At 41.8% G+C, this 27,919-nt stretch overlaps 1 protein-coding gene and 1 long non-coding RNA gene across 2 annotated transcripts; one reads left to right on the top strand and one right to left on the bottom strand.

The window, feature by feature from the left end:
- Window positions 1–47: 47 nt before the first annotated feature.
- Window positions 48–27,563, bottom strand: klhl32 (kelch-like family member 32). The gene is made up of 10 exons (XM_040118972.1): window positions 27,450–27,563; window positions 22,874–23,051; window positions 18,781–18,888; window positions 14,347–14,445; window positions 10,181–10,396; window positions 6,920–7,646; window positions 6,654–6,712; window positions 4,420–4,612; window positions 2,926–3,020; window positions 48–1,167 (listed from the first exon to the last, which is right to left on the bottom strand). Exons 1-10 carry the CDS (start codon window positions 27,452–27,454, stop codon window positions 1,006–1,008), a joined length of 1,842 nt encoding a protein of 613 aa, XP_039974906.1. The 5' UTR covers window positions 27,455–27,563; the 3' UTR covers window positions 48–1,005.
- LOC120784842 lies at window positions 12,243–15,259 on the top strand. The gene is made up of 2 exons (XR_005706506.1): window positions 12,243–12,414; window positions 14,314–15,259. It is a non-coding gene; the product is annotated as an uncharacterized LOC120784842 (long non-coding RNA).
- Window positions 27,564–27,919: the final 356 nt, after the last annotated feature.

Genomic DNA, 27,919 nt, shown 5'->3' with positions numbered 1-27,919 from the left:
GTCTTCATAAAATACATCCCAGCACTATGTATGTAGCATCTTTATTCTGAAAACTTTCCATGTATTCTTTGAGACATATCGTTTTGGACAGATGAGGGCAGTGCACTGATTTATTTTCTCTCTTCATTAACACATTTTTTTGGAAATCAGCATAATGCAGTGTTATTATCATATACACACTTTGGAGAATATTCAGCAGATATTATCCGAATAATGACAATGACATTCATTTGAACATAGACAGTCTTAGGTCCTGAGCATAATAAAAATCTCACGCTCACTTACAAAGGTCAGTATGATACACACATACAGTAGTATGTCACTGCTGTGGCAGGAAAAAAATCAATCAATTTTTACCTTCATTGGAAGTAAAGAAATACATGGTCATTTACAGTATGCACTGATGAGCTTCTGCCTCAGGCAGGCTTTCTCCTCTATATCTTGAAAAATATAATACTGCACATCTTTTTCGAGCCATCAAGGTGATTATAGTGGTTTGATAGAAATGTTATGTAGTTATTCTAGCTAGAAAAGCTCCTACAGCTGTCGTGGACAATTAAGTAAATCAGTAATTCACAAGAAGTCACTTAATTGGTAATAAGATTGCCATTTTGTTCCTGTTTTATTAAGGAATTACAATCCGTCCGGAGTTATTTTTTCTCAACTTGCTCATCACCTCTTCACTGGACATCATGAATGGCATCTGTCTTTGGGGAAATACAACAGTTATGCCGTATTATTGTGACAGCTGCTTGTGTCTTGAGTCTCCTAGAGGCTTGCAGAATAACATGGCTCTTGTAGATCAGGAAAGTCATATTATTGCATTTGGGTCTCAAAGGAATCCCTGTGCACTCGTGACGGAGTTGGCAGGTTCTAGATGATTACTATATCTAGGTACATTTTTGTCAGTCACATTAGCAAATACTGACTTTCCGGAGTTGAGCTGAGGCTCCTCCATCTCCTGATTACGTGTTCATGTTTTCTGACATTTTGTTCTTCAGTGGTTTAAACAGCACCTATTCTGTGATGGGGTACTTGTAGAGTCTGTAGGTTTGGGCAGGTGAAGTAAGGAGCGGGGAGGAAACAAGCTGCTATACCATTGGAGGCGAATGGCAATGTTGGCCCGTAGAAAACCTCCTCCTTTCCCTCTGTGCTCAGATCCAGCACCTGGAAAGAAGACATTTATAAAGTAATATATGGTTCTCCTCATAAATTACCCTCAAGTACATACTGTCAGTCGTAAATATGACACAGTGGTTTTGTGTAACGAGTATTTTTTTTGGCCACGCTAGCCCCATGGCAATGTTGGTCTGTCTGTTGTTCGGTCCACCACTTTGATCAAGACTGAAATATCTCAATAATGTCTACCTGGACCGCCATGAAATGTTGTACAGACGTGTGGTTCCCCCAAAGACAAATCCTAATTACTTTGATGATCCCCTGACTTCTCATCTAGTGCCATCATCAGATCAAAATTTCAGTTTGTCCAATTCTTTGGTTTATGACCAACCCCCCCAAAAAAAAAATTACATCCCCATCAGCCTCAGCTGCACTTTGTGTTTTCTTAATAATATAATAATTTAATATCTTAGCATACTATCATACTCAACTAAGGTAGTGAACATAGTAAACATTATACCTGCTAAATATCAGCTTGTTAGCATTGTCATTGTGAGCATGTTAGTATGTTAGCATTCTACTCAAAGCACTGCTGTCCCTAAGTAGAGCCTCACAGAGCTGCTAGCGTGGCTACTTGTGTTACTGTCCTTCCACTGAAGCTTAACAACCTGTCCAGGGAAATGCAAAGATCGAATTTCATACCAAAAAGACAATAACCTCGGAAGATATCCGCTTTATTTAATTAACTTAGACTGCTGAAGCCACATATTGGATTCAGATAAACTTTTGAATACTTTTTTGCACAGAATGAGGACGTTGGATTTTGTTGATTTTTGTCCCCCGACACTTAAACTGGGAGCACTTCGGGGAGGGATCTTTTAATAGCCAATATGAACAGGAGGAATGGTTACAGCAATCAAAAACTTTTTATTTCCTAATGAGCACCTGACTATTTCTTTTCCTTAACCTTTAAATGAAGGCCACTGCAGGTCAGTTACAGCTCCTTATAGTTCCCAACTGGAATTTAAAAGACAGAACTGGCCTTGTAGAAACCACCAAGTCTTCACATTCCTTCTAAGCCAACAATTCCCACAACAATCATTCCTACATTTACACAGTAGAGAAGGAGGGAAAAGATGGTAAATGGACTGCACTTCCATAACAAATTTTTTCTACCTTAATAGACAAAGAACTATATAATTTGCCTCTCACTCCCCAGTTCACACACTTACACAATTCAAGGTACAGAGGGACATCATTTGAACATATAGCTAGTTTACATATGGAAAGCTGGCAGAAACAGTGAAAGATGTGGGGTAAGGTAAAACAAATTCATATGGACAGGGTGGACTTAAGTTCTTTATATTCAAATCCAGGAAACCCAGTATGTGAACCTAGTATTGATTTCTGTTACTGTAGTAGTAGCATTCGATTATTGGACAATGCCAAAATATTTGATAGTGTTCGGGCATTAAATTATCACATTCCTTCAAACAAACTAGATAATTAACTCATAATATAATACAATATTTCTGACTGCATTGCAACAAATCTTTTCAACATTGTTAAACACCTATTACAGACATCTTCAGTGCTTTTTGTTAAAAATTAGGGTAAAATGAGGCGGATAATGAAAAAAAAAAAAACTGGTATTCTTTCCCAAAACCGCCTCGGCCGTGGCAATACAAGATGTATGGTGTAATGGAGATTTTATAATTAGTGTACTGCTGTTTCACTTCATCGTATGAGCAGCATATGAATAGCTGAATTCATATCACAGCTAAATCTCAAAGCCACATCTCTCACCTGAATGCATGCCAGAGGCTCGTTGGTCCAAATGGAGTACCCTCCAACCACATAGATCCTGTCATCATGGACGGCTATTCCGGACTCATTTTGACCTGAGGAGGACAGAGCCGACACAATACTTCACTGTGCTGAGCAGGGGGCATTCTGACAATATGACTTCCACGTCTCCCAAGAGGCAGAGAATGAGATAAATAGAGAAAGATTGGGGAGGGGCGAGAGTGTAAAGGGAGTTAAGATTGAGATCCTGTTCTCTTTCCTGTGACTTTGTCTCAAACTTTTACAGATATAATAGGAGGAAAGGATCCTACAAAAAATGAGGAAAGTCATGCAGGAGGAGAGATGGAGGGATATTAAAGTCACCTGAACTTTAAACCTTGTGAGTCTTCAGTAAAGACTATAGACGTCCATTATAACATGAGTTAACGTTACCACATCTTACGGTACAGGCATGATAGATTGTCTCCAGTGCCTGTACGCCATCCCCAAAGTGGGGACATATGTGTTTTCATTGTATGTCAGTCTACTGCCCCGTCAAAACCAGCAGGGAGTCATTATGTGTAATGTTTTTATGTAATGAGAGGATGATAAAGCAGAGAGCTTAACTCAACCTACGTTTCCAAGTACCTCTTACAGTACATTATTGGAATTAAAAAATGTACTGTGTTCCTGATGAATTAGCATTAAAGCCACTGAAAACTTGGTTTCAAATCTTAAGTATTTCTCTCTAACATTATATATATATATAACATATATATATAACATTATATATAAAACAGCTGCCTGCTGCATCAGAAAAAAACAACAACCCACAAAACCAGTAGAGTTATGGGCTAGAAAATCAAAATAATAAGATGAAAAACATGATAAAGCTCCATAGCACTGAGGGAAACTGCAGGTAATAATTGTCTGTGGGTTTGTAAAGCAACCTCTTTCACATACAAGTAAAGGAGTAGTTTTAGGAAGTACGCTTATTCACGTTCTTGCCAAGGGTTTGATGTAAAGATTGAGATGTCTCAACTGGTTACTTTAGTTTAGCATAAAAACTTGAAACAGAGGGAAATAGCTAGCCTGGCTCCGTCTGAAGGTAACAAATCCACTTTACCAATACCTCTAAAGCTCACTGACACGTTAGATTTACTGTATAACATGTATCAGTTTGTTTAGTCTGTAAAAATGTAAGTGTAAAAAGAGTGTGGTATTAGATGGGATTATGTGTGGGATTATTTCTAGGTGAAGTTGCCAAACAACCAGCACGGGCAGATTTTGTTACATTTGGACAGAGCCAGGCTAGCTGTTTTCCCCTATTTCCAGTGTTGCTAAACTAAGCTAATCTGCTCCAGACTGTAGCTTCATATTTAGTGTACAGACACGAGAGTGGAATCTTTTCATCTAACTCCCGGCGGGAAAGCAAATAAGTGTATGTCAAACAGTCTTCTGTGAATTTGGGTGTGTTCTGTAAGTCCATATGTGTGGTGTCTTCACTTTTCCCACCCGTGAGGAGGCTGAAGGAGCAGCGAGTCCACTGGTCCAGGTCCATGTTGTAAGAGTCGATGTGGCGGACGAGGATGCGGTCGTTGTTGTAGTCCAGGTCGTTACCACCTAGCACGTAGAGCTGCCTCCTCACTGCTGCCATGACGTGGTAAACTCGCCTCTGCAACATGGGACTGCGGGCCAACCACTGGTCCTGAAGAGGAGGTGGAGGTGGCGGAAGCGGAGAGTGGAGGAGGTGGTTAAAACAGATGGAAGGGAAGAAAGAAGGGAGAAAATGATGTGATGCAGATGAGAAGGAGGTGAGATGTAGTACGAAGAGGGAGGGAGAGAGAAACAGAGGGTGGGAAGGGAACGAGGATGAATAAGAAGATTAATATTTAAGCATATCCATGCATGGGTAATTGATGTATGCTCAGTGCTAGATAAATAACGTGACACTAGAGCTCTGGTTTGTACTAATGACTTCCCTCCCTATTTCTAATCATATGTTTCAGCCACTCCATTTTACACCGAGGATCCCTGCTCATTTCACTAAGTGTGTTGAAGCTTATTTTGTGTGTGTGTGTGTGTGTGTGTGTGTGTGTGTGTGTGTGTGTGTGTGTGTGTGTGTGTGTGTGTGTGTGTGTGTGCGTGCTTGATTGAGGCAGAGAATGAGAGAGAATGTGTGTGTGCGTGTGTGTGTGTGTGTGTGTCTGCTGGGAGCTGACGGGTGGCCATCTGTTGAGGGTAGAGTGGGTGGGGGTTGCTGTTGCTCTGGCAGGTGAATGTAGATTCATGGTGAATACAAATGAGACTCTCTCCCTCTCTCTTTCACTTGCTTCTTCGCTCCCTCGCTTCCACGCCGACGTGTACAAACACAGACCCATATGGATATGCACCTTACACTTAAACACGCCGCATACCTCCATACGATATACAGCCTCACCAAGATCCAGGCCTCTTTAACAGCTGGCTCAAAACACACACAAACAGAGACTGCAGCTCACAACATTCCAATGCTGTGAGTATGGCAAATACAGAAATGGTATTTAATAATATTCATTCTTATCCATGATGCCCTGAAAGAGTGCAACAAAAATAAATAAATTCCAAATGATCGTTCACTTTGTATTGAGGATAAAAGGTGGTAACTTGTAGAAGAAATATGTGGAGGACTTACATTAAAGGACCAGTGCGACCGCTAAGAATGAATAATTACTACAACTACAACATATTGCTGTTTATATTTTAAGTAAGCTGTAGAGGTTCAAAAAATATATGTAGTTATCTTATTTTCCTGGGTGCCGTTGTTTGCAATTAATTTCCATATGGTGTGAAAATCAATCAGCAGACTCTTGACTCTTACCTGTTGTGTAATCCATCGCAGTATACATAAGGTCTGCATTAATGTCCTGATGTAGTTAAAGAAAAGATTTTTTTTTTTTTTCAAAACCATGCACCTCACAACAGTAATATTACTCTGACGAAAATGAATGCAGACTTAAAATTAACTAAACTAATTGTATTTACTGTAAACAGGCCAATATACCAAATATGTCTCAGAGAACTTTACAGTCTGAAGAATGTTGGACACGCTCTCTCCTTACACCAGAAAATACTCCTGCATAAAATGTTTTATAGTGGAAAAACATGGGAGAGCAAGAGGGGAGGGGTATCTCTTCCAGGACAGAGAGACTGTACAGTATGCGTAACAAAATTTTGATAAGTTGAACGTGATGGCAAACATTTACTTCCTACACAGCCAGCAAATACAGAGCAGCATTAGTATTCATTTGGAGTTCTGTCTCAGACGACTTTACTTCGATCTGCTTTTGGTCACTAGTAAGTCTTTCTCTGCTTAAATGCTTCACCAGATAGTTCCTAACTTTGGGCCATTTGGAGTTGGGCTGCTGAAAGCAGCTGCCTGCTGCTGCTGGAAACAGTGCTGATGAGAGCGGTGAGAAAGAACCAAAAGCAGGAAAGTTGCATGCTTTAAAACCAAAACAATGTGTTAACAGACACTAAAACACTCCATAAAACGGAGGGGGACCATAGAGTAAGATGATAATTCTCTGTGGGTCCATTACACATCTCTTTCACATTAGACATAGTAATATGATCCATAGTTAATCTAAAAATATTGGCGATGGCATCTTTAAAAATATGAAGCTCTAAATATGGTCAGCGGTAATATAGTATGTTAGACTATAAGTGTACTTGATTTGTTGTTTATATTGTCATCACTTCATAGTTACCTGCTCTGGATCGTACACCATTAGTCGATTCTGGTACTGAGCTGTGTTTGTCACCCCACCTGTAACACAAAGGAACAGCACCCTGGGTTTTTATCAGAGACTGAAAGACTGTGGTACAAATATGCACAAAGCGGTGTGTGTCTTAAGTAAATGTCAAGAGTGTGTCCATGTATGTACATGTACAGGTATGTGTAGAATTAAGGTAAAAGTATTGCATATGGGAGAGTGGGTGTATATCTGGAGTCCTTCTTCCCATCATTGTGTACCTGAGACCCAGAGCAGGTTGTCAGCCACACAGCCGGCGTGGCAGGACAGTGAGCGGTCAAAGGGTTGGACAAACATCCATTTGTTCCTCTTGGGACAGTAGCGCTCCACAGAGGGCAGCACCTGCCTCAGCTCGTTCCTGCCCCCGACTGCGTACAGGTACTGACCCAGAACTCCCAGGACAAAGTGTTCTCTGCAGGCCTTCATGGAGGCTATATCGGCCCACCGGTTGCCCCTGGGGTCGTACCTACAGGCAGTCCTTACTGCACACGTCCTCCCGGTGGCATGCTCCACCTCACCACCCACAACAAACAGGAAGTTCCCCATTACAGCCACACAGTGGTGGCTGCGCCCAGTGGGCATGGGCGCCAGCTCGCTCCAGTTCGACACACCTGCAACGCGTACGTGTTCCTGCGCAGACGGGTTGAAGTACCGCAGCTCCCTGACTCTGCTCACCTCCCGCTTCCGCCCGCCAGCTATGTAGAGGGTGAGCGACTGGAAGCGAGGCCTGGTACGGGCTGACTGGCGGAGAGGCTGGGCAAAGGTGGTGTGATGATAGTCTAGGGCCTCGTCCACCAGGGCGGCAGCAGTAGGGCTGGACTGGACCAGGGGGTGGCTATGGGCAAGGTGGTGCAGGGTGGGGATGTCCATCAGGCCATAGCGGACATGTTGTAGAAGATCCTCCGTGTACTGGTAGCGACAGTCATGTTCCAACCAAAGAACCACCAACTAGAGGCAGAAAGAGAAAGCTCTCTCATCTGGTGGCAGTAATAAAGTTTTGCTTATCAGGCTTTTCATTAAAAAACAGAGTGACAAGAAGATTCACTATTTTGTCATGTTTTCCATAAACTTGGTAACTGCTCAATCTGAATTTAATTGGAGATTTGGTGGCTATGTCAAATTATAGTTCCCTTAAACTAAAGTTTAAATTGTGATACACTGTCTTAAATTACCTCTTTTATTTATTATTGAAAATGAATTCAACCAATCGAGTACTGTTGTGTTATTTTGACATGTTAGGAGGAGGGTGTTGCAGTTTTTTTAAGTCAAGGAAAGGGTCCAGAGAAAATATGAATAACTCTGAGTAGTGCCTTGCTTTTTTTAAATGTGCAACAAAAAAATATCATTTGGCTTTCATACAGTCCCTTAAAAAGAGGGTGGGAGGAAGGAAGAAGTTAGGATAGGGCAAGACAAGAGGTATGGAACAGAGAGAGGAAGGAAGGAATAAATAGTACAAGAGAAAAGGAAAGGAAGGAAAGTGACATCTTGGAGTCAGTATGAAAAGAATGAAAGATTACAGGAAAGCATGAGAAAGTGAAAAAATCAGAAAAACAAGCAAGGAGGGAAAACAAAAGGAGAGTATCTAAGAAAAAGGAAGTGAAGAACTGCTAATCATAATGGATTTTTCTGGGTACCTATAGGCTATTATGGCAAGGATGAGGCAAGTAAGCACACACACACAAGCATTTCTTAATCAGTAGCATTCGATATACAGACTATAAATATCCACAGGCACCCTCCTTTGTTAAATGCACGCAAACTGGGTTCCAGAGAAGGGGTTTAATTGAACTTGAGAGCAGTGCAAGGTTACTTCGCTGCAATGAGATGACTGGGGATCACTGATGCCATTATCAGGAAAACAAAGCGGTTTTTAACACAATCTGTGCAGAGACTGAGATCTGCAGAATACAGGCGAGTTTCAGGGGCAATGGAGACAGGCAACAAGGATGTCCATGGACAAATCAGACAAGCATTGGCCAGAATTCACAGTATTACAACGGAAACCCTCACACAGCATTTGGTGTATGATGTAGGCACAAATTACTCAGTGTGTACATTATGTTAGCTATCCAAACAAAACCGTTTTATCCTCTATTTCCCCTTCAGTCCACTCTAAATTTGTGAATATGCATCAAACATAGAAGTCAAGGTTGTCTTTTTGTGGTATCTGTGCCACTCTCCTGTCTCTACTTCCCCTTTCTCTATCGCTCACCCCGCCTCTTTCCTCCTCATAGCTCTGAAGTGACAGTGTGTGTGTGTGTGTGTGTGTGTGTGTGTGCGCGTGTGTGTGTGTGTGTGTGTGTGTGTGTACTACGGCAGCTGACTGTGAAGGTCACGCTGCATCACACAACTTCCTCAGGGCACAGAATAAATCAACTCCTTCTCCCTACGTACTGAAAGAGAAAGTGGGAGAGAGAGTGTGTGTGAAAAGTAGAGAGTGAGGGAAAGAGATAGTGAGGGAGAGACATAAAAGGGAGGGGGGGGGGCTACAGAAAGGCAAGGATGGCAAAGGCAAAGGATGGCAAGAAAGAAGAGAGGGGGGAAAAAACAAAGCCAGAGAAAATGTGATTTCCAGAGCGTGAGAGACCCTATGAAAACTCTGAGTGACAATGATTGACGGCCAAGCTATATCTGTCCGATATTGGCGTCTACAGCCCCCCCATACACACACACACACACACACACACACACACACACACACACACTCTTTTAAACGACGGCAAGCGACGGCCTTTGCTTGCCGTTCGTTTCCGTCTGATGCCCAAATTAACCTTCTGGGCGAAGTGAAGGAGGCCCAAAGCAGCCTAATCAGAGGCTGATTATGACGGCGGCGTCTGGCTAAAGGGTCAGGGTAATTGTGCCATCAGAGGCCTGATTGTTTTCAATCAGACGGGCGGCTGAGTGACAGCTGGGGGATTGGGGCCCTGATGGAGCCGCGGTGGGCCTAATCAGAGACGAGGAGGGGAGAAAGACAGAGAGGGAGAGAGATGGGGGTGGGGGGTAGGAGGAGGGCAGGCTGATTGGTGCAAATGAACAGTCAAAACAGCAAGTCACCACCCTGCGCCGCCGTTTCCCTCCGCAATCCCGGCAGTTCATCAAGCATGCACGCTCACACGGACGCATGGATCGAGAGTCTCTGGCACATGTGCACACAGTAAGGATCAGCGAAACAGTCCTGCCTTTGGCATACCCTCATTATTATAAACAAACAGTATATGATATGCAGATGGCAGTGTTTATATTTGTCCTTTATCAGTCTGTGTGTTAGCTAAATATTGCGTCATGTATTCCTGCGCACACGTTTGTTATATACTGAATAGTTTGGTGCCAAGATGGAATTTGTTCTCAGTTTATTTTTCGTCAAAAAATTACCTCAGCAATGCTGCATCTCCTCGTGTCTCTAGTTGCAAGGGACTCTTGTGTCCACACACATGCACACACACACACACTCACACACACGCACAGACACACACTTCCAGTACCTTCCATATCTCCTCCTCGCTCAGGGAGGTGAGGCGGTCGCTCTTCAGCACCTCCCTGAGGAGGCGGTAGGGCAGCTGCAGGGCCTCGTCCTGCCGGCTCTGGCTCAGCTCAGACAGATGCTCCACCAGGAAGCCAACCACGGCCTCCTCTAAGGCAGGGAGGTGGAACAGGTCAGCTACACGGTACAGCTCCAGGTAGTTCACACTGCTCAGTTCCTGCAAAGTGAATGCACAAACATATGGATGAACTACACCATTTACATAAGTTGAAAGGATTCAGAGACAGCTGCCGGACCACGTGATGTTAAAATACACTACGGTGACCAATGAAGATAAGTCTGTCTGTACAGGTAGTAGCATGGCAAAGCTGGCAAACACACCTAACCTGAATCCCCACTACTACTACTACTAGTCCAGGGTTTTATATTCCAATTTAAATGTTCTCTCAGTACTTTCAAACAGCAAAAGTTGATATCAGCTCAATATTCCAAATTTGCTCTGAGCTACCTTTAGGCAAATATCAACTTCTGCAATATCCCACGCTCTGTGACGTAGTCTTTGATTTACTTTAGTGTTGATCCTATAAGAATACATGACATTTATGCGGATTTTTTTCAACTTATTCAGAAGAGGTGATCATATACACTCATCTATATTGCATAAAATATGTACTCTATTCTACAAACCACAAAAACACACACATATAATATATATCTATCTATATATATATATATATATAGAGAGAGAGAGAGAGATGTGTGTGTGTGTGTGTATATATGTATATATATATATATATATATATATATATATATATATATATATATATATATAGATATAGATAGATATATATTGAATATGAATATGTATGTTTACATACATATTCATTACACATTCAGGGTCATAGTTAAATGTCAACATTACAAATGCCAAATGTGGAAGCAGATACAGAGAAAAGGGGTAAATAAAATAAACTGAGGTCTGACTGGTGGAATAAGACTGCCATCTTCTGGTTGTCTTTCAACTACCAACACACATCAGCGAGTACATTCTCTCCTCTAATACCTTAAAGGCTCAACTACTAAACTTTTAAAGATGATATTTTTGTTCTGAAACATCCTACATTTCAATTTTACTACTACTACTATTTTACAGAAAAAGTATGCAGTGTATTTTTATTAAAGTCTCAGAATCAGTGATTTAAAACAAATGAGATTAAAGGTCTTCAATAAATACTGAAATAAATATTAGCAATGATGTTGCTGTTGCATGATTGTGCAAACAGCAACGTCAAAAATATCACATACCTACCGGTCAAAACGTGTGCGTCAAAGGGCTATGTAACACAAGTAAAGTATTGATCAGTTTTATTCAATATTCAATTTAATGAGTTCTGCACATCAGCATCGATCATATCGGAAGTGGTTGATGCTGATATTTCTCTGATTTTCAATCAGCTGGTGCAGTGTTTAATGGGAAAATCAATGTTATTGGTCTGGTCTTACCTCCTATTATCTATTCAAACTAAACAGCAAAATATAATATAGTGTTAATTAGGTAAAGATATGACCGGACAGAAAAGTCATGTATTGAGGAGTTTTTTTTTAGTTTTGTTTATAGTAAGATATTCACTGGTCAACACAAACCAACAGTGAGGAGGCTTTTGCAACCACCAGATGGCACATTAGAGCAAAGTTGACCATTGTGATATAACTGTAAGCACACAAATGGCAAAAAAAAAAACAGTATAAAGAGAATAGAGTCTGGTGGAGGGGATCTGAGGATACCATCACCACACACGAGATCAAATCGTACATGCAGTGTGCAGAGTATGTATGTTTATATAATAAAGTGGCACAATCTGCCCTCTGAGTGCCTCTTTGGACTCTCATTATTTCCTGTTTTACTTTGTAATCACTCCCTTGTGGTTTGGTTGGGGTTTTTTTTTACTTCCTGTCTTTGTTTTTTCCCGCTTCTGTGACTGTCTGCCCCGCCCTGATGTGTTTCACCTGTTCCCAATCACCCCTACCTCCCTTGTTTATTTAAATCTGTGTGTTCCCTTCCCTCCTTGTCAGTTCATCAGTGTATGGTCCCTCATGTTCTTCTTGTGCCGTTAGTTTCCTAACGGATTTGTTACCTGTGTTGGATTATCTGTTTTGTTCTTGGCTTAGTTCCTTAGTTTTCCTCTTTACCCTGTTCCTGGATTCCTGTCTGCCCTCCCGTTCACCCGACTGACTGTAAGGAAATTTCACTTATTATTAAACTCTCTTCACTGCATCTACCCGCCTTCGTGTGTGTGTGTTTGCATTTGGGTCCTCCCTGCCTGTACGGTGATGTCAGGTGATTGTAAAACCACTGCAAAATGCACAAATTCCAGTGAAACATAAAATGCCTTTGATTGATTCTCCAACAACCTCCACCTGATTTGTCTTTACTCTACAAGCAGCCTCCGGCTGTATACCCAGAGGACGGTAGGATGACTTTGCCTTTATTCCCACAGATCCATCTTAGTCTCTGTCATATAATACTGTACATGAAATTGGCAACAGGGTGGTCTAGTTCTTGAAGAGATCTGGCCTCAGGCACCTTAGTTGACAAGTATCCACCCTGCTGATGTGTCCTTGAGCAGCACACTGAATAGGGCTCAAAGGCCTCAGTTCTCTAACTGACTGACCTGTAATCTCCCTGTAGAGGAGGACGCAATACAACATTAGTCACAGGTTGCTGTAGATTAGAGATCTACAATTACAGCTCTATTTATTTATGTATTTTATATATTTTTAAAGCACATGAATTACTTTTGAGATTCAACTTTGCAGCGATATTAGCTTGGAGGAATAGTTCAACATTTAGGAGATGCACTTATTTTCTGTCTTGGTGAGCTAGATGAGACAATCGATACAACAAAATATTAAGCTACAGCCAGGAGGCAGTTAGCTTAGATTAGTCTAAAGACTGGAGATGGGGACAACAGGTAGCCTCGCTCTGTCAAAAGGTAAGGAATCCACCTTACCATCTTTTTGATTTTAAAAAACAAAAACAAACAAGATTCCAAGAAGTTTGTGCCCAGCCAATAAATAACCAAGCATATAACACCCCCCCCTAAAACCACAACTTTGTTTTTTTGACCAATTAAACAAGTTATGTGTTCAATGATGAGCTTTAGAGGTGGAATGTAGGCAGATTTTGTTACCTTTGGATAGAGCTAGATGACAATCACCTGGCTCTAGCTTCAGGTTTAGTATACAGAATTGTATAAATACTGGTACCAATCCCCTCATATAACACTACGCAAGAAAGCTAGTGTATTTCCCAAAAGGTGGAACTGTTGGTTTATTGACGCTGCTTTTATTTCTTGTACAGAAATTGGACAGGGAGGATCATATGCAATGCTCATTTTACACACCGCCATGTCAGTTTTGATCTGGGTTTTGGAGTTTCCAGTTTGTGTGTGTGTGTGTTTGAGAGACCAGGATTGTCCCACAACAAATCTGCAGGCTTTGGCCTGTGAACATCTTGTTCAGATTTGTGACATCTTGTTTGCACTAGCACACATTTGACTCGAGTGACATTTAGGGTAGTCAGGAAACGCACAGGATGAACAATGTGACGCTGGTAGAGGTGACAGCCTAATGGTGGTCGCTCTTGTCTTTTACTGGTGTTTTACGCCATTACTGGTGAAAAGATGAAGTTACGATGTCACTGTGTTAGTCACACAAATCGCAGAGCCACTATCAATATATTCATCATAATCTCAGTGTAAAAAAATAAAGTATATCATTTTCCATAGCAAAGACTGGGCACTTCCATAACCTGAAAATCTTGGTCCATGCTGCTCTGTTGTTTGCATAAAGGGGAATACTTACTGGTCTCTAGTGCAGTTGCGAATTGGATTCTGACACTAATTTAATAAATGTGCGAAATAAGTTTTAATATAAAAGCTATCTCACTTCATGTTAAGTGGCCCATTTGTAAATTTCCTTGCTAGTCCCTGCAGGCAGGATCAAATCAACTGGCTGTTCCTGAGTGGAACGCACCTCTCAAAACCCAACGATACTAGAGGATTTCCATTACTCGGCTGGGAACCCTGTAATTTGAAGTGGTTATTCCTCTGGTTCCTCTTATTACGTCCCCAGCTCATACACAAGCACGGCTGCATGTGTGCGTACCTGGACGAGGTAGTGGGAGCAGAGGCTGAGGAGCTCCAGCAGCTGAAGGTGGCTGCCTGCAGACAGGACGTCCTGGATCACCGCCGGCTCCAGCAGAATCTGGGCAGAGGAGATAAACAAGATCAATTGTTTTTGTTTTTTTGTTTTTTTCACTTTATCAAGTCTACCTCATTTATTTTACCCAAATTAGCTCTCTACCACCTGCTTCCTCTCAAACAATTGTTGAAAGTCATTCATTTTCTGAAGTTTTATTTATTTATTTATTTATTTTTAAAGTTTATCGGGTTGAGTAGTATTTTTTTTTTTGCTCCCTGTATGTATTACCAGGCAATGGCCACTTTGGCCCCAAGCAGGCACTGTTGTGTCACAAATCCAGTGTTTCAACATAGACACAAGAATGAAAAAATTCATGTTTGCTGCACTTTTGTTTTTGTTGTTGAAGAGTTGTGATAACAGTAACTGAGGATGAGTATTATATTTCTCTACCAAGTCATGACCCAGATAATTCAGAAGCAAATGTATGAGTATGACAATGCTGACTCAGAGGTCATGAGTTTGACAGCAAAAGCAGTGTACAAAACCGTGCTGCAATAGCCATAAGACAGTGATTGTACATTTTGACTATTGAGCTGACTCATTTGTGTTTGGTAAATGCTTGTCAATGAGCAGTTATAGTAGCCTAAGCGTAACACAGCACAATATGTATAAACAATTAATGAAAATTCTGTCTATATTCCAGGTTATTTAAAAAAAAAGGAGAAAAAAAAAAAAGATGTTGCAATAGACAGTGAAAGTGAGTGTGACAGACCAAAAATTGCTCTATCAACGTGTTTGATTCATCATTATCATCCTCTGAGTAAAGCAACACATTCACACAATTATTACAGCCCTGATTCTGCCAAAATGCCTCTTGTTGAGTTGAATGAACAGCAGCTGAAATTATCTGCCGAAAGCCTCCTTCTGTTTCCTCCATATTACCCACCCATATGCAACATAAAGCTCTGTAACACTGCCAGGTAATATTGCTAGGCTCCTGGGAGAAGAGCCAGGTAATACGAATTGTAGGGCGGGTAAAGCTCTCATTTCTTTGTGTGAGCATACTAACGGGACCACATGGAGTTAAATGTTCCATTAATCATTGGAGTAATAACCCAATCAGACTAGACATGCCTCATGTAACCCCTCACACAGTGGACTCACCTACTCCAAATCAAATTTAGTTTGGTTTTAAAAGGCAGGGACAAACCTTTTGATAATCCATTCAGCAGCCTGCCCTACATAGCCACAGAGCTGTGACTGCATCAGTGGCCAAAGTGGGAGAAATGGCTTTGCTTAAAATGCCTACCACTACTTTATGATTTCTGAAAACGGAAATAGCAGCTATTTGTTTTTCTCAGTGGAACAGATTTGGATACAAATAACCACTTGCTTCCGGTGTATGTTTGTCCAGACACTGATGAAAAACATCTTAGTTTGCTTTTGTGCTTTATTACATGCTATGCTGTGTATATAAATAAACCCATCATTTGACCAGTTTAGCATTCATGTTAACAGTTCATTTGAAATCATCAAGCAATTTGTTCAGAATGACAAGATATTTAAAACATTCCCAGCAAGCTCTGCTGTTGAGTTTTTCTTTTTCTTCTCTGCAATTAGCTGCATCTGCACAGTCCCATTTATCACAGTGTCGTTTCCTGCGAGGCAGACATCCAGTTAACCACCAGCACAATCTATGGGCTTCATAAGTTTTGCATATTAAGATGGAAAGCAACAATTAATGGCTCTTTGCCTCGGGATGCATTGGAATCGAGTGAGAATACAAATACTACAATGTTTCATCACCAATTGATCAAATTATCTTCATTTAAGAGGAAAACTCCAATCTATGGTCCCATTTTAAACATCTCTGCTACTTTAATTAGATAACCCTAAGCAAAGGGGAACGTGATTAGAAACAACAAAAACTACATTTTTCTTCTCTTCTTTGACTCAATCAGTGTCCTGGCAGGAAGCTACAGCAACAAAGGCAATCTATAATAACTGTAATAACCGTAAGTGAACGCTCTTCATAACCTGCTCTCCTCTCCACTCCAGAGGCCCACTACAGCTAGAGCACTTCAACCTCACACAGCAGAAGTCAGTTTTATAACACCGCGGCTGGTGCAGTGTGGGAGTACAGTGAGCTCTTGTGTAAACCGACATTTATTGCGCCTGCTACTTGCGAGCTTTCATGTGGAGAAGACAAAATGAAAGGAGATGCTTGTATGGCAGAATATGCAGTACAATACATGTCCTCTACCCCGGATCTGACCCATGAAGGCTCACTCTACTTCACTCTTTTAGCTCAGAAAAACAGAAGATTTATGGTCTTAGTAAATTCATGTCTGTGGGTATTAAAACTGAAACTCTGCAGGATGTTCCATGTGGGTTCCAATTGATTGAGACCTCTGCCGTGGTCTTGGCATGCAGTAAAAATTTTAATGAAGTTACTGACTGACTTCCAGTCCGAGAGCATCCTGTGGCAGTACGTTTCCTCACTCACCCTGCTGGCCTATGACATGTGGCTGAAGGATTTTTAGTAGGTCATTATTTACGGTGTGGGGATGAGCATATTGCCCTCATCTCATCTGCTATCATCTCCTCTGGGCAGACAGGAGCTGTGCCAGCCAAAGCAGGGCGGCTTTCAAGCCTGCTGTTGACCTACTTACGCTGCCTAACTGATTCACTCTTTGCTCATTTCCACTGTGGAAATAAAATTAGGAGTAATTACAAAGTTCTTGGCCTCTCAGTACACTCCATAATCCGCTAGGATGCTTATTGGACCGCGCATTGCTGGCACTAAAAAGGTCAAGGAAGGTCACTGGAAATGATGTTACACTTATTATTTGTCGATGGGGTGAGACAGCAACGACAGTGACCTCACTCACATGACACTTGCTGCTTTAGCATGGAAATAAAGTACTGTGCTCTTTACTTCTACTTTCTTGAATTTAATTCCCTTCCTTATTTAGGTCCCAGAATAATGTTCAGCAGTTTGACCAGAGTCGACAAAGGAGTGAGCAGTTTATAGTCAAATCTGATACAGCACCTGCGCACTCCTAGATAACACAGCATCCAAAAGCATGCTGCAGTAGAAGCTTATGCTGCTGAGATTAAAGCGGTAATCTGCAAAAATCCATGTTTTGATTTATTTTGGTGACATTTGGCATTGGTGAAAAGTAACTACTGCATCTAACAACTTACTTGACTTGTGAAATGTTGGGAAAATGTTATATTTTTTACTCTGCTAGCAACAGCCATAGTTACTAGTTCCAGCAAAGACTTTTTACATTCCAAATATTGGTTAGCTTTTGAAATATAATGCACTGTTGTAGATTAAACATCCCGACAATATATAACATAGTTTAAATTAGCTCCCCCCGAACCAGCAACAACATAAAAATGCCACTTATGCATTAATGCATCTGTAATAATTCAATTAATACTGAAGTCTCAAAGGAATATCAGTGCCAGCAAGTTAGTTTAGTACTTTATTAGCTGGCGGATGCTTGCTTGGTTTGCTTAGTCATTTAGGCTGCATTCTGCCAGTTCCGGCAACATGCCGGTTAGCTTAACATGTTAGTTCACATTGCTAGGCTCGCTTAGCTAAGCTGGTTAGCTTGGCCGCATTAGTTTGCTTAGCCATGTCAACAGTCATGGTAATGTAAAGCCTGTCACATGTGCTAGGTGCTGTAGGCTATGTGTCAGAGGTTACCGGTAGGGTTTCTTTGGTGACTGATAAGCAGAGACCATTTGCTAGCTCAGGTAGCATGTGTCTCTAGCATGTGTTAGCCAGACAAGTGTTACCTTGCCTTGGAGGGCTGTGCTGAGTGTGTGGGTGAAGGTAAAGAGGGAGGTGTTTCTGGGATGCTGGAAGCATACGATTGAGTTTCCTTGGTGTAGTGCGTCCCACATTTGTTATTGAGAGGGTGCCCCCTTGGTGACTCTGTAGACTAACCTACACTATTAGTGTACACTACACTCAGCTTCATATTGAAAAAGTTCTTTTTCTTTCGTAAGACAGGTCAAAGATTCATGTGTTGAAACGTCTTTCATGACAGAGGGGTTGCAAATAAGTGGCTACGGAGGCTGGACTACTGAGCAGGCCGTGGCATTCAAATAAGACTGCCTTTCAAGCCAGTGGGGCCGACCAATGCAGTGTAACCTACATGGAAACAATGGGCTTACATCTACATTTAAGCACAATCTTTCACCACTGCACTTAAGTGATTTTTGCTCCTGTATTTTTGAACAGCACTTCCCAGCTATCACCTCCCAATAAAACGGGGTGAAAAGTGCAATGATTTCTTTTCGTCAGATTCTCTGTAGATGACATTTAGGTCTCTGTGGGCAATGCTTTTTTTTTTTTTTGGTCTGGCTATTTGTCACGCTCACCTGTCCAGTGTAGGCGAAGTCTAAAGCGTGCTTCAGTCCAACGCTGGTCACTCCTTGCAGAGTCACTTCGTCTGCCTCACTTTCCACCATGCACAAGCTGAACATGGCCTGGTGACACATAGCCAAAACATGGAAGTCAGCTGAAGGAACACCACATCACAGATATTTTATCTGGCATTTTCGATCTTTGGTTTCAAAAAAAAAAAAAAAAAATGCGATCAAGCAATGGCACACTTTATTAGAAAATGCTCAATAATTGTGAGTATTGATGGTGAAATCAATCCAGCTTTGTTCTTACTGTCCTTCAGTGTTGATTCTCCTCGGATGATTATGTTATCTATAAATTGTTACAGGATTAACGGACTGGTTTTGTATGTGAACGCCCTGAAAAAACACTATCATAGTTTATCAACCAAAACTTGCCATATACAACACCCTAAAACCCTTCTTTGTTGATTTACCTGCCCTGGCCCTGGATGTCAGCATGTGTGCGCACATCACACTCCGCGTGAAATCAAAGCAGCGGACGCAGCGTCTGCAGTTTGGCCCTGCTGTGTGAGAGTCCAGCTTGCTGCTCACTAATCAAAGCTATTGACGGGTGTCACACCATGAGGGGGATGAGAGACCCATTGATCAGGGCCAACCAACAAAGCGCAGCAGTGCGGAGGGGAAGAGTGAGAGGAGTGCGATGGGTCATAAGTGGCCACGATGAAAAACACCTCCACTACATGTCTTCTTAGTTATGAGGGACAGCAAGGTTATGAAGGTTTAGTTTATATCTTTCTGGATTGTAATGGAACACACGGACAGCATCACTCGCTTTTGAAAATTAATTGTAGCTGGTGTCGTTTCTTTCCCAACAGTTTCCTTGCCTCAGGATGGTGATCTAGCTAACTTGTAATTTCACATATCTTTTTAATCACAGTAGCACAGTCACTCTGTACCATATCTGAGAAATTGCTGTATAACTGCATTATAAGCTTAAAAGGCCATCTGGCTGGCCAGTTAGCATAGCATCTCTTTCTGTCACGAAAATGACAATTCGTTCCTCCCAAACCTCATCCACTTCTCCCCGATTCATAGGACACATGAACTTTAACCAGGCACCGACCCCCTCTGATGGCAAATGTGATGTGAGACAGGGTCCACTTGAGGACATGCTGAGTTTTAACCAAGGCCTGCACATCTCTGCCCAGAACTCAGCCTTGTTGATTCACCACTGCGCTAATTAAAAATCCACTGGTCCACTGAGCACAGCAGGGCCTGTGGCTAAACCTGGGGTGTGATGGTGGCTGAGCTGTGGTCAGTGTGTGAAAGAGTGTAAAACACAGAGAGTTCCGTATAGATATAGGCAAAAAAGGACAGGCAATGTGACGGAGAAAGTGCCTATGCTGTGCATGTTCGCTTCTGTTTGTGTGTGTGTGCATGTGGAGTGGCGAGGCTGAGAGAGTGTCTGTAGAGCCGTTCGCCTCCAGCATGAATGTTCCTGACCTTGGTGGAGGAGCTGAGGGGAGCGCTGGTGGTGACGGATGGCCCCTCTGACTTGGGTTATAGATCACAGAGACACATAGAGCTGCTCACTGCAGTCCTTTCACACAGTGCTGCAGTGGGAGTGAAGCGCTTCTGTTCGCCTGACTTGACAGCAAAATTTATGTGTCTGCTTGGGGTGATCATACCAGAGAGGACTCCCTCACACACCCATTAAAATATTACAGTATTCGGTGAGGTTGTTTTTATGTCTGAGTGAAATATTAGCATTTTTCTAAGGGCATGTGGATATATTTACAGGCAGGTATTTCACAGAAATGGTGATATCTTACATGAAAAGCGCTTACAAGAGTACAACTCTTTCAGCCGCTAGGTTTTTCGAACACGAGGGGGATACCAGTTTTTGGACTGACGCTGCCAACTGTTGGAAATTTGTGCTAATCTTTTTCTTCAAATTTGACCATTATCATGTCCTGAAAATAAGCAAGGTTTACAAGGATGCAGGGTGTTTAACAGCATTTTTTTACTTTTGACAAGGTAGAAAAACCAGCGAAACCACATCAAGACCATGGAATAATCCAACATCAGTGTCGCAGTTTTTCTAGCACCCTGTTGTTTATTAAATACTGCAAAGAAAAACCTAAGTTGGCATGAAAAATTGCTACTCAAGTTTTTGTAGCTGTTAATATCTGGAAGGAAAATCCACGAAGTTTCAATTTGGGATGGAGCACTGAATATAGTAATGAATGGTTTTTTTTTTCTCTCTTTTCTCCCTCCAGGCACTGCAAGAGGTGAGTGCAATACAGCAATTTTCACATCAAATCCTCACACACCAATGTCCCCACCAACGGATTGATTTACAGTAGATCAAATTATCGAATCAAGCTGTATTAGAAGGCACGGAGGGGTGATTAGCTGTAAATTATGTGGTCTGAACTATATACTGTACAATCCATCTTAATATAGCACTGTTTTCATAAAGTAGTAAAAGCAAGAGTTCTGTCTAGTACAGGTTCTACATACAACGTGAAATGTTTGAGACACTAATAGCTTTTGATATGAGTTCTGTCCTGACTGCAGGGCAAGAAGACAACATTTCTCTGTAAGACAAAGAAAACAAGGAGCGACTTAGTGTGTGCGTGCACATGCGCTCTTGCTGAGGGTGGTGTGTGATGCTGGTGTGACTGATTTCTTCATCTCTCCCCGGGTTGTCCATACGTCTTAGTAATGTGACGGCAGTGGAAGAGGCAGGTGACACATTCAGGACAAGTCCCAGGTAAACAAGCCACGCTTGGTCAGGTATTTCATTACAATCACTCATGTCCACTGGTCTAGATAATGCGTTATAATCACTACCACATGTACGCGCGGGTGTCTGAGTGTGAAAGAAGCGCAGAGGGGGAGAGAAAACACATTCGCTATTCACGACACAAGGCACTTTCATCCCTTTAGCAAATGAACTAAATGAAACCCCGCTGTGGAGTCAGATGACAATCTTAAGATATTGTTGTGAAGCCCCTACAGAGGAACGGGGAAGTGGAGTAAGTTTTCTAGCTTACTGTAACAGGCTGATCTAATGACTTGAGTGCTGGAACGGGGTTCCTCGGCTCACCCGGGACTTGAGAGAGCGGTGTTTAAAAACAGAGCCGGAGAACAAAAGGAGAACAAAAGCGAAGAGGACGAACAAAAGGAGGAGAGGAGAGCGACTCGCCCACCCTCAACTCTACAGGGTGAAGCAAAAATAACCTAGACACATACACAAACATTCACACAGCAAGAATAATCCCTGGGCAACTTGGACATATTTAATCTGCCTCTCATTTTCAAGAGGGATTAATTTCTACTTCCTAATCTGCTCAGTGTCCCTAAATCAAATCTCATAGGCGCACTTTTCCCTGTGCGGCCCATCTCAGCAAATCTCCTGTCTGACAGCATGAGTCTACCTAAGTCTACCTCTGTGGCTTTACTAGAATCCGAATGAAGCCTCGGCCAGAGACCACACGACAGCAAACGCTGGGGCTCAATCCAGGTGGGTTTGTGAAGGATGAGCTGCTGTAGCACTTTTAATTTAGACTGAAGCTGTCAGTGCTTTATATATTGTGCCATCTGTGCGTGTAAACCTACCCATTTTCATTAAAAAGAACTCTCAAATTTACTTTTTAAAATTGAGTTTGTCAGACATGTTGTTCTTGGCTGCATGGAAGAGCCCCTGAAACAGCATTGAGACCATTGTAGGACTCTATAACCCTCCATCAATAATCCATGCTAATGAAGTTCTTTCACGTGGATCATCGGCAGTGAGACAGGTTTTGTGGCAGCTTTAAGCAGACCTGAAGATGGTTACATAACATATTATTGTCACCGCTATCACATCAGCAGTGGACTACACTGCCTGACTGATACGTGCTTTTTATAGAATGGCAAATATCAGCTTGATAAGAGTGCAATCCTTTTGTATCAGTCAAACCATTGTACATACTAAACAAAGGAGGTGTTTGTGTGGGTTCATAAGACACACGTAATCTTCCTCTTCAGCTACGAATGCTCATTTGTAAAACACAGATACATTTTCAAGGTACAGTATGTAATGTGGTGGAGGACTCACCCGGAAGTAATCGCTGCATGCTGCCAGGACAGCTTTGTGGGCGTGGAACTTCTGCTCACCGGCCACCAGGGTGACGTCACACAGCAGGCCGTCCTTCCTCTGCTGGTTGAGGGCGGAGAGGACCAAGTCCTGGTGGGACTTTGACTGGCAGAGCCTCTGTCCTGTCAGCATCTCCCTTCTGCTACAGACACATACACACATGGATGATATGTAATTGAAGTCGAGTTAGATTTGTGGATAAGACAAAGCTCTATTATGTTAATCACACACTGACAACAATAGTACATCTACTACTAATACTCCTCCTACCATGATTTCCACTACTACTATTACCGCTATAACAATGCTGCTGATACTATGACTACTACTGTAATTTAACTGATTAACACACACATCCATTCTGGGCATAGGACATTCCCTAATTGCACTCTTGCAGTGAATGTGGACATGATGTTTTCAAGGATTCCTCTACATTTTTGGAGAGCTAGACTGCTTTGACAGTACAGTGGGAAGACACGCGGCATTGCTCTATTGATGGCAATGTTGGTGGGTTGGTCGACCACTTTGGTCCAGACTGAAATATCTCAACAACCGTCAAAGTTCACTTATCTAATTCTGTACAGACATTCATGGTTCCCAGAGGATCAATTCTCATGACTTTGGTCATCACTTGACTTTTCACCTAGCACCACCCCATGGGATTGATCTTTGTGATTTTGAATGAAATGCCCTGATAACCAGTGGATGGATTGTCATGAAATCTGGTACACATTCATGTCAAATTTTTAATTTGACCGTTACTTTGGTTTATAACCAAATACCTGCAAAACTAACGACATTTCCATCAGCCACAGTTGTATTTGTGTGTAGTGCTAACAAAATTTAGTCTGTTAACATGCCAATATAAGATTGTGAACATGATAAACATATCTGCCAAACATCAGCATGTAGCTTTGTCTCTTTTAGCATGTTGACATGCTAGTGCTAGCATTTAGCTCAAAGCTCCACTGCGCCTAAGTACAGCCACACAGTGCTTCTAGATGTATACTCTTAGTCTTGTGAAGACTTTAGCTGTAATATTTAATATTACTACAAAGTATGTTTTTGAAAATTACCAGAATGACCAAAAACGTCAGTCTAATGTAGAGATACAGTCAGTATTTTTCATGTTCATGTTCTATTCCTATGTCCAAGATGTAGAGCTAAAAAAATGCAAATGATTGGTTTATTTTTCTTTCTTTTCCATATTTGGAATTGCATGAAGCATTAAATTAAATGCAATGTAGACCAGTGACACCTTACTTATCACACAAAATGCTTTGCTATGAATGACATTTCCATTATGCACCCACACTTACAAAGAACACCTTCTACCCATCATTATGTGCCACAGTTCTGAAGTCAGATTCTTTACGGTGGATGACACAAAAACACGGACTGCAGAACATATCTGAAAGAGTGTGGCTAACTGACTGTATGCTGTGATCCCATGTAGCAGCAAATATACCCTGTTTTCCAACCCATCCTTAGTCCCTCTCTGCTTCTACCCATCCATCAGCAGCATGCCACCCTGTCCATCCAAATCCATCTCTGTCCACTTACAGTCCCAGCCATCAGTCTAAATGCTGCCGTCTGCCAGGAGGCTTGCTATGTCACCTTCATGGTGATGGGGATATAAGACAGAGGAAATAATGGGTGTGTGTTGGTGCGTGAGCACGCTGTGGGCTAGCAGTTGGATGAATGATGAGTCAGGCTGTTTGTAGTTGGACTCTGCTGGAGGGAGAGCCAAGGGAGAAAATATGAATATGATGAATATGTGAAAATATAAAGATAAAAATATTATCTTATAACTTCGATCAGTTTGAAGCTGAAGACTACATATTTAAAGATCTACTTCAGTAATGTAATATTTAACTCTCATAAAACTGGTTGATTCACAGGAGGTAGATTTTTTTTTTTCCCCCAAGAGTGGACAAAATTGAAGCAGTAGAGGCTGACACATGCTGATTTTAAGTCACCACCATGGGTCGAACTCCAAATATAACGGCACCTACATTTTCCATAATGCAATGAAGAGCATCTTCTTTTCTTTTTTTCGCTCGTATATTTTTTACTTAAAGCTACCAGTTAAAATATTGTGGTGTCTAAACTCAAACCAAGATGACATCATTGCAAGTTATTTTTTCTCAATCTTGACAAAGCTCCTACAGAGCCACAGAAAATACAGCGTTATACGACTATTTTCAAGGGATGAATGGTACTCCCTCTGACTAGTTAACTGACCTTGATGTGTACCTTGTGTGACCTTGGCTTTTGGTGGTGTACAGTATTGTCGGCTACAGTGTCCTTTTTAATACTACCACTGGGGATGGGATGCTAAAGTCAGAAATCTCTAAAATCCTGCACACGGTGGCTTTAAAAAAGAAAAAAGGTGGATTCTTTTCTATTGATGGTCATACCAATTTTAAATTAGGCTGTCAATATTCTATAAATTTTTATTGTCAACAAATGCCAAGAGAATACCAACACCAACCATAAACTGGACTAATCACAACAAGTATTGACTGTGTAGCCAAAGCCTGATATTCCCCTGTGCCACAGAGCGCCATTGTTTTCCAAAAACAATTAACAACATAAATGAGCTCCACAGTTGCACTGGGTGACATTTTCCTTCATTGCGATGAACGTGGGTACTACTGTATATTCCTGCTGTAATTACTCACCAACACACCAACTCCAAAGCTGAAAATAGTCCTCAACAAATACACTATTTACGCCAGGCTGAAAAAAAAATTGCTTTAGGATTTTTTTTTTTTTTTAACAATAGTATATATATTTTTTTTTTTAAGATTTATGTCGGTAGGAACTATGTTCAGTTGGAATCAATTGGCTTGAGAATGAGAGCCACAGACAAGCTGTACTGACAGTTTGTGAGAAACGAACTAATACATTGTTGTTTACAACAAAAATATAGACTATACAACCTTCTCTTTTAAGTGGGTGTACCCTCGTCTAACCTCAACTACATCCACAAAATAAGACAGGCAAAAACATTTGTTTATAGAGAAAGTTTTCTGAGTGTGCACACTGGGAACACCTTTATTGAACACCATATTGATCTTAAATGGATCTTCCTCAGTTTAATGCAAAGAATACTGCTCTGTCCCATACGTGCTGACATAGTCAATTGTTAGTGCATATATAGTAACTACTATTAAAGATTTTTTTTTTATTTCTGTTTGTGCCATGAGCCTTTTGCATCTATGTTGATGACTTTGACAATTCTTATAGCTGTTCTTTCAAAGCCTTTTCATGTAAAGCACAGGCGCTGTGACAGCCACAGGCCCCTATACTTCAGAGAGGAGAATAACAAGCTCAGCACTTCACAAAACAAGCTGGGAGTCCAAATTACACCAAGTCCTTCTGGTGTAGCTACAACCTTGACATAATGTGCTACACACTTGAATCTGATACCCCACAGTCTCCTGCAAGAAAATACCCAGCAGCACTAGAGGGAAACAGAGGTCGGCACAGATGCACTCTGAAATCCAAGCTGTGCTGGATGCTCTGATTGGAACACTACTCACTCATTGAACACTAAGTCATGCCATGTCCTCTCATATGGCCATTTTACTGAAGGAAACCTATGTGTGTATGTGGACCGCCTTAAGTGTAGGCAGGGCTGAGTGCATTACTGCCTGCTCTTGAGTGTAGTCCCCAGCAAAATCTAGTTATTGATCTGTTCATGAGTGACCTTCAGATGCATGGCCACAGGCAACCGCTACTGATTGATGAGGGAGAGAAGGAGCTTATCCTGTAGTTGTGAGTCCAGACCCAATTCAGGCTCACATGCTGCACACGTTTCATACCTTGGTCTAAATAAGCTTTTGATGATGTGGTTCTAAGAATGAAAATAAAGAAAATGTACTAAAAGCATATTTGAGAACCACATCAAGAATGCAAATCAGGACTAATAATCCCTCTCTCTCTTTTTGGTGATCTCTATTGATCATTTAATAATGGAATTTAACAAAAAAAATAAAAAAATTAGCTGCACATCACACATATATATCACATATAATTTCTACTTGAGATACACTGAGTTCCAATCGTTTTTGCCTCATAAAAGTTGAAACATATCCGGAAGGTTGATATGTTTCGGGTCTGATGGTTACAAGTGGGCCATTGTTCCCTGCAAAAAGACCACGGGGGTAAATGGTGTCTTTTACGCACAAGACACAATTAGGATTTACGCACGAACAGCGCGCATGGGGACTGAACTGCGAAGAAGGGGGAAGGTTTGGGTTGCCAGCTAAGCAGACACCATTAAGGACACCGCTCAAAAGGCTCCCAGCTGTCAAAAGGTCTCCTAGCAACAGGACAGCGCCTTGGGTCACAAACTATGCGGACGGAGAACAGACCCCCACCCCCCCGCGAGACGAATAACCCTGTTGCATCCATCACACAGCGCTCTCAGACAATCCACACCAATTTTCTATGCAGAGCACCTTTCGGCTTTGCAGGAATTTACTGCATTCGGCTCCCCCTTATCTTAACGTGCCACAAGCTTACGCACCTCATATGAATGTGTTATGAGTCGGTCCCGTCCCCTTTGGTGGCGGCGCCGCCGTTGCAAATGTCATTTGACGACCGAGGTTGGTCTCGTCTGCGTCCGCGGCGAGAGGAAGGAAGAGCGGGGCGGCGAGGCAGATGCGCTCAGTTATCACGGACACTTTATTGGTTTACACTGTAGCACCTAAATTGTTACATTTATAACCCCGCCTCTCTACGGCAGTCACATGAATGCGGACGAAGAGGGGACACAGCGCCTCCCGGCGGATAATTGGAACACGGCAAATTGTGTGAGTGCCTGTATGTTTACTACATACAGTAAGATAAGCGCCTGTAGGGACACTAGGGGTCCTCTTGGATTTCCAGGGAGTGTACAAAAAGTGGAATAGCCTGATTACTTAATTAGTGGTGACCCTATAATGCATAAAGCGTCGTGTTATACTTACCTGTGTTATTTGTTAAAGCCCATCTGTA

Source organism: Xiphias gladius, chromosome 22 (assembly GCF_016859285.1).
Source record: "Xiphias gladius isolate SHS-SW01 ecotype Sanya breed wild chromosome 22, ASM1685928v1, whole genome shotgun sequence".
NCBI lineage: Eukaryota > Metazoa > Chordata > Actinopteri > Istiophoriformes > Xiphiidae > Xiphias > Xiphias gladius.
The sequence above is the reverse complement of the archived record's forward strand: the minus strand, read 5'-3'. Positions and strand labels throughout refer to the sequence as shown.

Coding starts and splice junctions, on each gene's coding strand:
- klhl32 (XM_040118972.1), bottom strand. Junction 14,446..18,780: donor ACTTCGCCTACACTGGACAG/GTGAGCGTGACA, acceptor TCCTCTGCCCAG/ATTCTGCTGGAGCCGGCGGT. Junction 10,397..14,346: donor GCTCCCACTACCTCGTCCAG/GTACGCACACAT, acceptor TTCACTTTGCAG/GAACTGAGCAGTGTGAACTA.